We start from the raw sequence: 15,707 nt of genomic DNA, 5'->3' as shown, positions 1-15,707 counted from the left end.
CCGACTGCAGGCGGCTCGGGGAAGCAACACATGAACAATGGCGTTCGTGACCAGGAATGACAGGCCACCCGCTGAATGCCGGGCCGTGCTCTAGGGTCATCATTCTGAGCAGGTGCTTTCCTTATCGCCGTTTACGGGGCTCATCCCTCTTCCTCACCAAGTTCTTCCCTGGGATTCTCCTCCCTCCCGGGAGAGTCTGTCCTCATCGCCTGGAGCGCCTGATCCTGCTCTCTCAGACCTTTTCATAGGGAACCATGTTCGGGCCTTCTGTGGCCTCGCTTCTCAGGAGATGTCATCCAGTTCTGTCGGTTAAAATACCACCTCCACCCTAGTAAGCCCCCCGCCTGTATCCCGGCCCCGGCCCCGGCCCCGACCCTTCCTTGAACCTCCTCATCTGTACAGTGATCCCCGACTCTATGTGGATGAGTACCAGGTACCTCAGACTCAGGGGGTCCCCGACAAAACCCCCGACCTGCCCTGCTTCCAGGCTTCCCATCTCCATCCGCTGCAGCCCCATCGCGCCGGCTGCCCCGGCCAACAACCTTGAGAGCCTCTTTCACATCCCAGATTCCATCTATCAGCAAATCCCACAGGCTCCGCCTTCAAAAAGTTTCAGATTTGGTTTACTCTTAGCTCCCTTCACATACTACCACACTGTCCAACCTCCTCTTCTCCTCTGGACTGTTCGAATAGTCTCTTGTCCCTGGCCCTCCACAGTCTACTACTGGCAGAGCATCCAGATACTTGAGTCAGATCATAAAAGGTCTCTGCCCAGACCTACCAAAGCTCTCTGCCTCTCTCAGAATAAAGCCAGCACTCAGTGCCCTCAGGATGACTCACAGGCTCTCCACAGTCCCTCTGATCACCTTGATACCAATGACCTCAGACTGCTCTTGCTACTGTTTCCCTTGCTCATTCTACTCCAGACGCACTAGTATCCATACTGTCCCGCAACTACACTGATTGGGAGCCTGCCTCAGGACCTTTGCACTGCTGTTTTTTACCTGGAATGTGCTTCCCCTCCAAAAAATCACATGGTTCTTTCTCTCACTTCCTTTATTTTTTTTTTTTTTAAGATTTTTATTTATTTATCTGACAGAGAGATAGAGAGCACAAGTACGCAGAGCAGTAGGCAAAGGAAGAGGGAGAAGCAGGCTTCCCACTGGACAGGGAGCCCCATGTGGGGCTCAATCCCAGGACTCTGAGATCACGATCTGAGCTGAAGGCAGCCCCTTAACTGACTGAGGCACCCAGGAGCCCCCTCTCACTTCCTTTAGATGAGATCTTCCCTGATCACTTCTGTAGGAATGACGACCCTGCCCCTGCCCTGCTCTAATCCTCTCTACCCTCCCCATCCTACTTTATTTTTCCTCTAAGCACATACCACCTGACAAAGTATACACTTCTTTATGGTCTATTTCTTCACACTAGGATACAAGCCTTGAAAGGCCAGATCCCTTGCTATTTTGTTCACTGCTATATTCATTACACCCAGCATGAAGCCCGGCACATAGTAGGTGCTCAGCAAACATTCGCTGGGGGAAACATTCATGTTCTTGTCAGGAAGAAGATAAGCAGCAAAGGAACAGCCCCCAAATCAACAAGAGAGCCAGACACACACGGTAGTTGACAGTCTCTGGAGGAGACCCCTGTGGCCTTTTCCGAGCACCCACCATGCGGTGACTTCATGCACACCACCCTCTCCTCCTGTCTTCTCGGCCGTCAGGGTCCACAGTGAGCTGGGGTCAGCGGGAGGCGAACTTAGGGGTGGGGCGGAAGACCCAGAGGCCAGTTGGTGTCACCCCTTCCAGTCCTGTGACCTTCTATTACCCCCAGTTGCTTCCTGTACCCAGTCTTCTTCTCCTCTTTCCTTGCACACCGGACTTTCCAGGCTGAGGCAGATGCCGGCAGCTGACCTGGCCTGAGCAGTGACTGGGGTAGGGTGGGGAAGGCAGGGCAGCACGGACGGCTCCGGGTCAGGCATCTCACTGCTGGCCCAAGATGGAGGCCGCGTTTCCAGTCCTGCCTCTGTCTTGGGCTTGAGGCGGGAGACGCCGGGCTCTCCCTGAGCCCTGCAATCTATGAGCGGAACCGTCTCAACACCCTCCAGACTGGACCCATCCCCTCACACATATCATAAGCGCCGGCCACGGGCCTCGTTAAAGAACATATAACCTAGGAATTGTAACTACCATCGGCGCAGTGTGGCACGGGCTCTCAGAAAGCCTACAGTGCACCATCATGGGAGAATTAATTCGGGAAGCTGACAAAGACATCACAGAAGAAGCAACATCCAAAGTCTCTCAGTTCAGGTCACCAAGAAGAGGGGGAAAGACTCTCTAGGTGAACAAGAACGTGAGCAGAGTTTATAGGGTTATTTCCAGCCCAGTCTCAACAAAGGAGATCTGAGATCTCACGCTTTCATTTCATTTTACTTTTTTAAGATTTCATTTATTTATGAGAGAGAGAGAGAACACAAGCAGAGGGAGAAGCAGAGGGACAGGGACAAACAAACTCTGCGCTGAGTGCGGAGTCCATCCCGGGGCTCGAGCCCAGGACCTTGAGATCATGACCTGTGACCTGAGCCGAAAACCAAGAGTCGGACGCTTAACCCACTGAGCCATCCAGGCGCCCCGCCAGCTTTCATTTTAAAATAGTTTTCATGTCTTGGTTTATAAAACGAAGAAAAATGACTTCTCAGTGGCATGAATTCAGAAAATAATTGAATTTGGAGAACTTACATTAGCTTTGAAGGTCTGTACCGAGCCATCGAGAAAGCGGATGCTGCAGACGACTTCGGACCGAGTTTTCTCCTTGGGTAATTCCGAGGTGCGTATATTATTAATTCTTCCACCCAACGCACGTAACCGGGAGGTCATAACTATCGCTGAACAACCTGTAACAGAAGTTATGCCTGTCAGCTCTCCGACATGCAAATGACCTGTTACATGGGACTTCCTCACAGTCCACCCCATCCCTTGTCTGCTTTAACCCTCACACACTGAAGAACTCACAGAAATGAGAACCAGAGAACACACCATGTTTCCGTTTGAGTTTCTACTTCTAAGTGTCTCTAAGCAAAATTTGTTACTCATTTGTTACCCATGAATAGAATGATATGGGTTATTTGTGTGTCTTATCTCCCTGGCCTAAATCTAATTTATATTTCCCAGGCTTTTAATTTTTTACGTTTCTTAACAAATATGTATTTGTATATTCTACTCCTTTTTTCATTTTTTAAAGGAACTAAGTGTGGTATAAAAATGATCTAAAATATGAAGATGCGTATTGGTAAAAGAAGGTACATTAAGTAACTTCTATTCATTAAAAGACACCACTTAACTTCTATTCATTAAAAGACACCATTTATATGGTTATATATGGATTTATGATTGCATGGGGTCGGTGCCCCTAACCCCCATGTTGTTCAAGGGTCAACTGTTTTTTAATCACTTATTTTGTTGTTTCAAAAATCTATTACAACATTTAATAGAAATTAATGTAAAAAATATTTGTCTTCTTCTTGACTCTTACTGGAATACGTCTAAAGTTTAACCATTATTTTATTAAATAAACTTCTATCAAACTTCAAAAAAAAAAGACACCATTTAAAGATAACTCATGGAGATACTTGCAATATGTGTATATAAAAGATACATCAAGGGCTCCTACAAATCAACATGAGAAAAAACAAGTCATCTGGTAGGAAATAGGAACCGCATTAGTTGTCAAAGAAATGAAAATTAAAACCACAAGGTAATAGTACCACAGACCCCCAGAGTGGCCACAGGGAAACCTGACAAAACCAAGTGTTGGCCACAATGTGCAGCAACTGGAACTTTCAGGCACTGCTGGTACGAATAAAACCTAGTACAACTGTTTTGGAAAACTATTTGGCAATATTTACTAGAAATGAACAAAAGTATACTCTGTGACACAAGTCCACTCTTAGGCATATTCCCAACAGAAGCATGTAGACTCATCCACTAAAAGACCTGGAGAGAATTTTTTATAAGAGCCCCAAACCGGAAAACACTCCAGTGCCCATCAGTGGAATGGGGAAATTACGGTAGAGTCCCACCACACTGACCACACGGCAAAGGAAATAAATGAACTACCATTAGGCAAAACACGAACGAAGTCCTTCTAACGTTGTGTTCAGCAAAAGCAGCCGGACACACCGGGTGACCGATAGCACAAACCCATTTAGGTAAAGTTCAGAAACGGGCAAAACGGATCAGTGTTAATAGAGGACAGAAGCGTGGTTACTGCTATGTGAAGTGATGGGGTGTGTGTGTGTGTGTGAGAGAGAGAGAGAGAGGGAGAGAGACAGAGACAGGAGTCTTCTGGAATGCTTATAACACTCCATCTATTGATCTGGTAATGCTGATTTACTTGGTGAAGCTTCGTCAAGCTCTGTACTTAACCTGTGTACTTCTCTCTGTTTTTCAATATCAAGTTCACTTAAAATAACAGGTGTATGAAGAGGGGGTTGGTTTAAAATCTGACCACGGTGTGTTCAGGGAGCAGTGAGGAAAGAGGTTTTCCTAGCGACCGTACTGTGGAACAGTAGACCAAAAGAGAGCAAATGTGCAGGCGAGCCCAGGGTTGCAGCGTGCAGGCAGAAAAGCTCAAGGTCTGTGCCAGCTCCTCGGCCTCGGGAACGGACAAGGTATAAATCTGATGAGGCTGATGAGGCTGGATGGAAGAACAGATAAAGACGAACGAATCAAGTGCGACTTAATGTTCTTTTTGATTAATTCTCTGTAAACTTTCTGTGATGCGCTGGGCCTTTGCACATGCTATTCCTTCTGCCCAGGAAGTTCTTTCTGCTCCTGTTCAGGACTCAGGACTGAGCACAGGCGTCACTTCCTCAGCAAAGCCTTCCCTGGTGTCCTTAACTTATAAGCGGTCCTGTACAATGCTCATTGTAATTCCACAGTTACAGCTGATGACGTAGCTAATATCGGCTCCTGTGACAAGCTAAGCTTCACAGGGCTAGGAACCACATCTGGTTTTGCTCACTGCATCTCCCAACACCCAGCTCTGGGTTCCAGGATTCCAGCGGGGCTGAGCGAGGCCCTGCGGTCTGCACGGGACGGAGCCTCTGACCCAGGGTCCACGCGGTGAGGAACAAGTCCCAGATAACTGGAAAAGCAGCACTCCATGTCAGACGGGGCCAGAGATCCACATTCGGGAATGGGCAGCAAGGAAGGGGTGAGGACAGAGCCGACTGGAGCTTGAGAAACAAGCCTCAGGGAACCAGACAGGCCCAGCCCAGCCTTAGGAAGCTCAACCACAAAGGAGGGGGAGGCTCCTGGACGCAAGGGTGCACTTGGCCCCTCATCCTCCCGAGGGAGCTCCAGACACACCTCTAGCCTCCCACAGTCAGGGGCAGGGAAATCTCAAATATGAATACCACAGATCCCTGGGACGGGCAGCAGCGGAAGAAAATTCAGTTCTGTCCCTTCCACAACCCCACCCACCTCACCGCCTCCACCTTGCCCTTTCCAACCAAAATGTCATCAGAGGCAGAGATGCGTTTTCTAAGTAATGCCAAAAGTTATCAAAAGACAACAAACGTGTTCCTTAGTACTTAAACCACATTGCGTTTAAAATGTCAGACTTACTGTTTAATCTTTGTCTAAGAATTTCAGGTGGGTCATAATTTTTTTTTTTTTTTTTAAGATATGACAGAATCACTCTGTGTGGCTCTTAGTGGGAGGTGCGGGCCTGTCCTAGCCACACCCGTAGATGGTGAGTCAGCGTCCTGGGGTGCGGCACAGAACGACTTTCCCTTCGGGAAGCCGGCAAAGGAAGGGCCAGGCTGTCAGTGGCCAGAGGATGGGTTCTCGGGGAACCTCAGGATGTGCTCTGCATGTCACACTCAGAATATAGGTCCTACAGAACCCAACCCACTGAGGCCGCACCCGTGGAATAGAGCTGTCCCTCAGAACCGCCAAACTAAGAGCTCTTCACAGCATGACTCTGGATGGAAAAAGCCAAAGCTGATTTCAGACAAGAGTTGCCACATGAAAGGACTGTGAACTGATCTGCACGCGGCCCCTTGCCTGAGCAGCTCTGCACAGCTGACCCAAGCGTGGGTAGTGGTGGGACTTATTAACTTGACCGTGATGAATGGGGCCTCCCAGCACCGACGTGCAGCCAGCTGACAAAGAGACCTGTTTTCCTCCGCACATACATCTCTGCTATATACAAGGGTTTGAAACCTAATGACAATGTCATCAGGAGGAATTTCATGCAAGTTGTGGAACTGTTCTTCCCACGGTGGCTCCTGAAGCAAGCCTTGATAAGAGCAAGCCTCACCCTGAATGACCATGTCATTGAACCATGTGTTTTCTGATTGTCTTGAAATTCTATCTTAAACAATAGGGTCAGGACAATGGATGCGGAGTGACTGTCCCATTTCCTGAGCCCCAGCAAGTGGGGAACTTGGGCTTTCGAGGGCGTCCTTTATAAGCCTCTTCATTTAAACAAAGCCACAACCCAAGCAGGAACACCCCAGCCTCCCCAACCACAAGTGATTACGGCTGCAGCAGACGCGTTTCATAACATGGAAGCCAAGCTTGTTCTTCCTTTTCAAAACCAAAATCAATCAGCTAATGACTCCACTATCTACTCTGCACAACAGAGGTTCGACTACAACTGTAGTTCTTACCAGCCTGTCCCTGCCAGACATAAAGAGGCCACATTTCACTTGGTGCCCAGTAGGGGCCCAGTGCGTACCACAACAACTAGGATTAGCACATGTGAAGTGTGTAGACAATGTGAGACACATAGCAGGGACACAGTTAAAGGCATTTTATTAGGGGTGCCTGGGTGGCTCAGTGGGCTAAAGCCTCTGCCTTTGGCTCGGGTCATGATCCCAGGGTCCTGGGATCGAGCCCCGCATCGGGCTCTCTGCTCAGCAGGGAGCCTGCTTCCTCCTCTCTCTCTGCCTGCTTCTCTGCCTACTTGTGATCTCCGTCTGTCAAATAAATAAATAGAATCTTTTTTTTAAAAAGGCATTTTATTAATAACGTTAAGCTTCTAATCCACCAGGGGTCCACTAGATTCTGGATTTTGTAGGTAATCCTGACTTCAAGTATCTTACAGATATACAAATATTGTTTCTTCAGTTTTTAATAAAGACAGCTTGTAAGGTTAAAAGGGACCATAGATGTGTGATATATCTATGAGCTGCTCTACAAACTCGGGTCCTGGGAGCAGGAGCACACTGCCTGGGGTGTGGCCATTGAGGGCACGTGGGACACCAGAGCCCTCGTGTGTAGGTAACAAGGCTTCAACCACTTTCCCTTTCCAGCTCCCCATCTGCCCTGGAGCTTGGGACAGGGGAAGAGGTGATGCTTTATTTCCCAAGAGTCTACATGCAGACCTGGGGAACTCTGTTCTTTCACAAGCGCATGAACCACAGACAGAAAGGAAGGAGAGCATTGTACTCTTCTCCATTAGACAAAGTCAAAAAGCAACTCAATTCCACTTTGGTCAATTTAAAAGAAGGGGTTAAGGTTATTTTATACCCTTTTTTCAAAAATAACAATTTATACCTCTAACTCAAGAGCACAAGTTTCAGTTTAAAAAAAATAATAATAAAAAAAAGCAATCCTGATTTATCAACACCTAATAAACCCTAAAAATGAACCACAGCAGGCTCAGAACAGGAATCAACCCGAGTAATCATCAGGCTGACCTAGGCCGATGCTACCACCTAGTGGCCACCAGAGGAAATAACACCACCACCCACCCTATCACCTCCTACTTCCTTCCGGGAGGGCAAACAGCACAGCCACCCTCCCTTCTTCCCATTCCAGTTCAAGTTCAAAAAAATCTCTCACGATATTAGAAGGTCTTCCTTGTATTCCAACGCTCTCCTTTTCCTCCAACTCTTCTTCCCTAGTGAACTCAGGAGAGGTTCTTTTGGGGCGTGAGGAGGATATTTATAAGCCCCAACAGATGTCTGATCAGCTAGAGAGGAACGTCCCTAGCTGGGAAAAGTCATAAACACTCCTGTATAATCAGCCAGGCTAGAGAGATGACTCATCAAATACCAATATTGCTTTCTCCTCCTGTTCACTGTAAATACCGCAGCCGTCGGGCTGCATTTATGGTTTAACCAAGTCTCCGGGGGACAAACACACATCACTCACATCGTCACTGCATACGGATAGAAGAAAGTCCGACGGCTGACTGCGTCTCACAGGATAACCTCTAGCTCTGGTCTGCTTTATGGTCAGGCTTAAGTGTTCCTTAAACCCCTCTGAGTGGCATGTTCCCTTCTAAAGATTTATAAACATCTGGACGGGGATTTGTGTATTAAGCACTAGATTAAGATCAGCTCAAACTGTAAGAGTGTATGCTTAGTAATTAAGCTGCTAAGAAAGAAATCGTGAATAAAACGAGACTTTGTAAACCAAAGACTTAAATAAAACTTTAATGTGCTTGATTTAATCCTCTGGGGAACTTGTTAAAATAGATTCTTGGGCGCCACCTACAGAAATTATGGTTTGGTAAGGACGGAGAAAACTCTGCATTTTAAAAGTTAATTTTTTCCAACTTATAGGAAAACTACAAGAAAAAGAGAACGCCCATGCACCCTCATCGGCCTGGATTTAATTGGCATTTTGCCACATACGCTTTCTCTCCTGAGCACACACATGCACACCTCATGCTTTTTACTGAACACTTGGAAGGTGCAGATATCATGCCCCTTTACCTCTGAATATTTTAGCACGTCTCTCAACAACAAGGACCTTTCACACCACAGTACAATGACTGCACCGAGACAATTTAACATTGATAAAGCACTTATGTAATACACAGCCCATATTAAAGATATGCAAATTATTCTAATGATGTCCTTTATAAAGATATGCAAGTTATTCTAGTGATGTCCTTTATGTATTTCCTCCTGATCCAGGATCTACACCAGGAACTTGCCTTGCTTTAGTGGTCAGACAGAAGTTGCATTTTCAGTAAGCATCCCCTGGGGACCTAAATCCAGCAGATCTGAGCACCTTGCAGTGAAAAATACTCAACCAGATCAACCCAGGGATCCTTTTGGTTTGACCATCTGTGTCCACAGCCAGGAGCCTGGTTAGGCTGGTACCCTAGGTCAGTTTTTCTACATTACAAATCACTTCCCAGAGCTAAAAGGAGTTTCTGCAGCTTAGCAGCTGTCCCCTTACTCAGTCTGGGGAAGCCCTTTGCAAGACACTGGTTGAAGTAACACAGACTTTCCAGTCTATACGTCAGTGCTGGGATTAGCACTGTTGTCAGACAGAGGAAGAAAGCAACACATAAATAATGTTAGTTCAAAATGGATTCTAGCAGTTGATATTATGTAACCAGATGTCTTGGCTTCTTTGCTCAAATTAGTTCACATCTTTCCCAGACAGTAACTCTTAACAATTCCTAACAGCCAAGTTATAGAAAAGACAGCAGTGTCTTCTGTAATGCACTTCCTCAGAAAACAGGGACAGTCCACTATTGTGGGAAGGAAGGAAAGAAACAAAGGGAAAAGAGATGCACGCATTTTGTGATTTATTAGGTTTTGCCAATGTTATTAATGAAACTCAGCCCCTCCCATTAGTGATTTTAGTTCCTTTTGAAAACACCCATATACTTTAAAAAAACACTGCCACATATACTATTTTTTTTTTTTTTTTGAGAGAACGTGCTTGTGTGCAAGGGGTGGGGGCAGAGAGAGGGAGAAGCTGAAGCAGGTATTTGGATCCAATACCCCCATCTTCACGCCCAGCATGGAGCCCAATGTGGGGCTCAATCTCAGGACCCTGAGATCGTGACTTGAGCCGAAACAAGAGTGGGACATTTAACCAACTTGAGCCACCCAGGTGTTCGTCACTTTATTAATTTTAAATTATGTGCACTTGGCAAAATTACAGCTGGTACACGAAACTTAATTTTCCTCATGGCTAATTTCCATAAATTTATCAACACTGCTTTCTGGCAATTACCTCCCCGACTCCCTCTCCTTAGTTGGCTTTTTAAATATCCAAAGTACAACACTCCGTAACAATAAGAAGATAAATACACAGACTTCTTTTAAAAACTAGTTTATAATGTAAACAATCACTATGAATATCACTAAATTAGAAAAAATCTATTAAGGATGGCATTTTCACATTGCTAATTCAATGTTACAGCCGGCACACTAATTCTTCGGCATAGAGGCTCAGGACAAATTAACTTTTCAATAGCATTTTTTTTTAATTTTTTTTTTAAGATTTTTTTATTTATTTATCAGAGAGAGAGAGGGGGAGAGAGCAAGCACAGGCAGACAGAATGGCAGGCAGAGGGAGAAGCAGGCTCCCTGCTGAGCAAGAAGCCCAATGTGGGACTCGATCCCAGGACGCTGGGATCATGACCTGAGCTGAAGGCAGCTGCTTAACCCAGGCGTAAAGCTTAAAGCCTGCTACTGAAAATAATAATCACAGCCGACAATGGAAAGTATTGGTGCACAAGACTTATTTTTACTTTTGCGCATGCACATATGAGTAATATCATATTTATAAAAAACAAAATGCTTTGGGGCGCCTGGGTGGCTCAGTGAGTCAAGCCTCTGCCTTCAGCTTGGGTCATGGTTTCAGGGTCCTGGGATCAAGCTCCGTATGGCATCAGGCTCTCTGTACAGTGGGGAGCCTCCTTCCCCCTCTCTCTCTGCCTGCCTCTCTGCCTACTTGTGATTTCTCTCTCTCTCTGTCAAATAAATAAATAAATAAATTTTTAAAACGCTTCTGTGAACACATTTATGAAAGTTCTTAACTCTCACATTTCACATTATCTGCCACCACATGGGGAAAAATGCTCATCCAAGGCCCTTCAACAGCACAGCTCGATACTCAAATGATCTTGCGACTATTAATCCTCACACTCCAGAAGTACAGTCTATGGATCAAATCATTTGTTCCGTAGACCCTGTAGAAAGTCTGGGGAGTGGATCTCCCAGCTGGAGCCCCCCCCCCCCCCGGGGGGGATGCAGGGTGTAGTAATTTGCAGGATTAGTTGTATTCAAACAGAGACCAGTAATTAGCACCCTTCCTCTCGTACAACTTCAAAATGCCAAATAGTTCTCTTACTACGGCATCGGGGTTTATTTATAAGTTCAACACCATGACACTTGCAAAACTAACAAAATAAGAGGGTTATACTTGATACTAAGAGGATAACAAGGGAGTAGTTTTAAGCTCCCTGAAGGGCAAGATAAAGAGCTCCGTGGGAGCTGCAGGCAGCTTTGGGAAAGACGTAATGCTACCAAAAGAAGCCAACCTCTTCTGTTCTACGGGGCGGGCGAAGTTTCCAGGGTAGCGCCGAGACGCTAAGGAACTCAACACGGTCTGCTCCCAAATGATGAGAAAGCTCTTGTTAGGCGTGTGAGTCTACTCAATGAAGTCATGACAGCCTCCCTCGGCCTCTTGAAGGATCACAGAGTGGGAGGAAAACACACAAATCCTAACTGCACAGCTCTCAAGAAGCCTGGCATCCCCCCCCCCCCGCCCCCAATGCCCTCTTCCAAACGTGACTTCCCCTAGCGGTGACTACTCTTCTGGCTTTTAACACCATCTTCGTGAGATTTTCTAAAAGTATACTCTACTCCCAGCATGGGGCTCGAACTCATGACCCTGAGATCAAGAGCGGCATGTTCTATGGAGCAAGCAAGACATGTGTCCCTTTAGGAGGTTTTTTTTTTAAGTGAGATTTTTTAGGGGTTTTTGTTTGTTTGTTTTTTAATGTTTAGGGAAGGTTATCATGGTGCAGTGTTAAAGTGCACCCCCATCCCCAACTGCCCAGGACTCAGCCCTCCCAGGGCTGTTTTCAGCACGCGTGTGGATGTGTCTGGCGCCTACATAGTGTGGGCTGCAGAGAAATGAGAAGGCCGGGATGTGCTCGCCCCGCAAGGGAGCTCTGAACAGAGTCTGGTGAACTTCTCCCATGAGAATGCCACCTTGGAGAACCCAGAAACTTCAGAAGCCAGCAAGCCTGTCTCCTGGAAGAAAGAGGGGGGATACACGCCAGCCCTTAAAGGGACTGACCCAAACCATACTGAGGAAAAGGACTTCTAGGACACCCCAGCAGATAAGGTGTCCTTACATCCTTCCAACAGCTGGTTGAAGTCCCACACTGGACTAGGACTAGACCTTCACAGACCCTTGATCTTGTTTATAATTACTTTTAGCCCTTATTACTACTCTGGCCAAGGAGTTCTGGACCATTTCTCAATATTCATTTACTGGGCACCTCCTCTGGGTCAGGCTGGGTTGGAGAGGTGAGGAGGGGAGATGAAGACACCTGGAGTTTCAGCTTCTAAGGCAGATGGACACCCAGGACACGAGAGGAACGGGAGGAAGGCTCCCAACCTGAGTGTGGTGGGCAGTGGGACCAGCTCACCCAGGTCTCATGGGGAATCTTGCAGGATTAAGACAGTCGACTAGGTAGAACGGCTTCCAACACCACAGTGCATTTGGAAAAGCCAGGAAGGGAAACACATTTTAAGAACTGCAAAGAAAGGGATTTTAGCAGGAGTGTCTAAGGAATAAGTGGTATCCCAGAGAAATCTCAGGGAAGGAAGATGAGGTTCAAAAATCCAAGTGGCTGACACACAGGATATGGTGGGAGGCAGTGGGAAGGTCAGCAACTTGGGCTGGAATCAGACTTGGGCTGGAACCCCAGCTCAACCACTTAGTAGCTGAGTGAACTTAGAAATCACTCACCCGTTTTCCCTACCTGTAAAAGGGGGAGACGTTCTTTGCTTTCCAAGGTTTTAAGCACTGAATATATGTGCAAATTAACTAGTACCTAGTTGGGTCCAATCAATGGTACTTATTATTGCTAATTTTAGCCTGGTTTATTTAAACCCCAGGGGTTTCATGGGTAGAAGATGAAAGAAACAGATGTCCCTTCGACAGAAGGAAGAGCTTTTGAACAGTCAAGGCTGCACAAATATGGAAGGGACCGTCAGGAGAGAGGGAGATGCCCCCACTAGAAGTGCAAGCAGAGAAGCTGGGTAAGACCTTCTCTGGTGAGAAGGTTGCAGAGGGCAGGCTGGCACTGAAGGCAGTGGGATGGGTGCACTCTGAGCTTCCAAGACCAAGGTTCTATTATGACTTCAGTTTCAACAATGCCAAGGTTAAGCTTCTGTACATGTAAGCCCACTCAAAGCAGCACCTTAAATATGGGATTCCTGGGGTGCCTGGGTGGCTCAGTTGGTTAAACGTCTGCTTTCAGCTCAGGTCATGGTCCCAGGACCCTGGGATCGAGTCCTGCATTAGGCTCTCTGCTCAGTGGGGAAGCCTGCTTCTCCTTCTCCCTCTGCCTGCCGCTCCCCCTGCTTGGGCTCTCTCCCTCTCTCGGCCAAATAAACAAATAAAATCTTAAAAACAAAAACAAAAACAAAACTGAATTCCTTACACAGACCTCTCATGGGAAAGAATTCTAAATGGATACCTCATTCTTGAAAACAACCAGAATGACCCAACACTGAAACAGGGGATAAAAGAATATGAATGGACAAAAAGCAATACATAAAGCTCAAAACACAGACGGTAGAATGTTCTATATTGAGCTGTTTCCACCTAAAACTAAGCTACCAATCTCTTACCATTCTCCCTCTAGATAGTTCCACGAGGCCCCAAACGGACTGGAAAACAGGATGGAATAAATTTACTCTACAGGGACATGAATCAAGTTGCATAAACTTTACAAAAATACTGTGCTAGTATTTGCCCTCAGGGCACAGACACGCCCATCTGGGTGTCCGTCCCTGATATTTCCATCCTGGGCTCCAGCCCCCACCCCTTTACAGCCAAAAGTAGCAGAAGCCTTCAGAAAAGAAAACAGCTAAAGTCACTTTGAAAGGTTGGGGATGTGCTAATCGCAACTCATCCCAGCCAAGAAGTCAACCTCTCCCAACGGGACCTTCCTGCCAGCTTGGCTCCTGCCAAGGAGTCTGCAGCCAGGGGCAGCCTGGCCAGAGAAACCCAATCCTCACCACCAGCAGCCTTCGCCATAATTTTATCTCAAGGAAGCTCAGAAAAATACCCTCCAGCCGCCCCCCCCCCCCCACTTGAAAAGCATTATCCCATCTGCCCCTAAACCAGGCGAGTGACCTGGGAAGCTGCTATTCCATTCTTCAGTTTTCCCTGGTTTTCCTTCACCGTTTCCCAGCTCAGGGCCCTCCAAAGGCTCCTTCCAGCTTTAAAATCCTCTGCCTGAAAGATTTTAAGCCAAGGGGCCATTCCTGGGTTATATTAGGTACAGTAGCCCGGCGTCTCTAGACACCAAGATAAAATCTTATTTTTATGGAGCCTAGTCAGCCAGGGCTTAAGGACTTGGTGAGATGGAGTCGAAGATTAATGAAAGGGAACTGCCCGGTCTCTAAAAAACCTTTACAAAGGCATGCCAAAACGCTCAAGAGAGTTAACAGGGTTTAGGAACATTTGAAGGCAAATGTATCTTGTTGCTACCCTTGTTACATTTATTTGTTTCCAGTCTTCCACGTGCTGGGAGCTGGGAATACAGAAAGACAGTTCTTTGATGTCAACAGTCATAGGGATAGGGGGAGCGTAACACCACTGTCCAGGTGGCCAGGGCCCCTGGAGGCCAGAAGGAGTAAGCCAGACCAGAGCGAGTTCCAGTCTCTGCTTGGCCACTCCTGAGATGACAGGACCGTGGTCAGAAGAACGGCGTAAGTCTGTTTGCTCTTAGGTAAGATATCCTGAGGAGCAAGGCTCTCCTGCCTGGTCCCCAGCAGACACCGGCGGCTGCTAGGAGTCCTGATGCTTCAACCACCTCATTCCTAGTCCCCCCGCCGCTGCCATCCCCAGGCTTCTCGTCCTGAGGATTTGCCAAGGGTCCCACAGGGCTTCAGACTTTTCTAAATACTTCTGCCCCCATTCCTCCTGAGCCCATTCACTCTGAGGGGGCCTGGCGGGCAGTCCTCCTGTTTCCACTTCACAGACTGGTAGACTCCATGCAGGAGCCATGCCCAGGTCACACAGTCAGCCTCCAAAGGGGACGATCCCGAGCTCACGCGAGGTATCACACACCTGCGCACGGAGTCCACGGGCCCACACGACGGAGAAGGAAGATGAGTTACAGGTGGTTCACGGTGGCAGCGGAGGGAGAGGGCCCCATGTAAGCCCTCTGTAATTTACTGACTGAAGGTATGTGCTTACCTTTTGAGATAATCTTTGTAAACACTCCTCACAGCTCACATGTTCGTAGATTTCCTCTCAAGGAGGAAATGGTCCAGAAGACCTCTTCCCCCTAAGTCTGCAACATCAGAAACCTGAGTAATGACTTGGGTATTTATTACCCTATTCCCTCTAAGATGACACAATTGATTGAACAGGTGTTTCAAAAGAAAAAAAATTAAAGAAAAGGTACAAAGTACCCTCAGACCGCCAAGGGCGTGCTGATGAGAGAGGGAGTTAAAAAATGTGGTACGCGTCTCTCGGGTCCGAGGAAGCATAGTAGGACTTCCTTTCCTTTGTGCAAAAGGTGTGGGCTGGAGTTCGAGGGCGAGAGGTCCACAGGCCCTTCCAGCTCCCGGCAGCCACTCTGGGTTAATTATTAGCAGCGGGAGAACAGGAGTAGGTCACCTCATTTCTGGAGGGCAGGCCCTCAGTATGGCCTGGGCCTCTCCAAACTCTGACCAACTCTCTTTCCAC

The 15,707-nt window shown here is 47.2% G+C and overlaps 1 protein-coding gene across 3 annotated transcripts in view; it reads right to left on the bottom strand.

Moving 5' to 3' along the window:
• Nucleotides 1-15,707, bottom strand: part of PTPN3 (protein tyrosine phosphatase non-receptor type 3) — a 116,577-nt gene that overhangs the window by 81,346 nt on the left and 19,524 nt on the right. For 2 of the 3 annotated variants that reach the window (XM_032308938.1, XM_032308937.1), the window contains exon 2: nucleotides 2,742-2,896. In XM_032308938.1, the coding sequence (XP_032164829.1) occupies nucleotides 2,742-2,879 (138 nt within the window). In that variant the 5' untranslated portion in view covers nucleotides 2,880-2,896. Of the gene's footprint in view, nucleotides 1-2,741; nucleotides 2,897-15,083; nucleotides 15,345-15,707 lie in introns of those variants that run through there. The other variant, XM_032308939.1, reaches the window with a different exon arrangement.

This window comes from Mustela erminea, chromosome 12 (assembly GCF_009829155.1).
Source record: "Mustela erminea isolate mMusErm1 chromosome 12, mMusErm1.Pri, whole genome shotgun sequence".
Lineage (NCBI taxonomy): Eukaryota > Metazoa > Chordata > Mammalia > Carnivora > Mustelidae > Mustela > Mustela erminea.
This window is presented reverse-complemented; position numbering and strand designations above follow the sequence as displayed.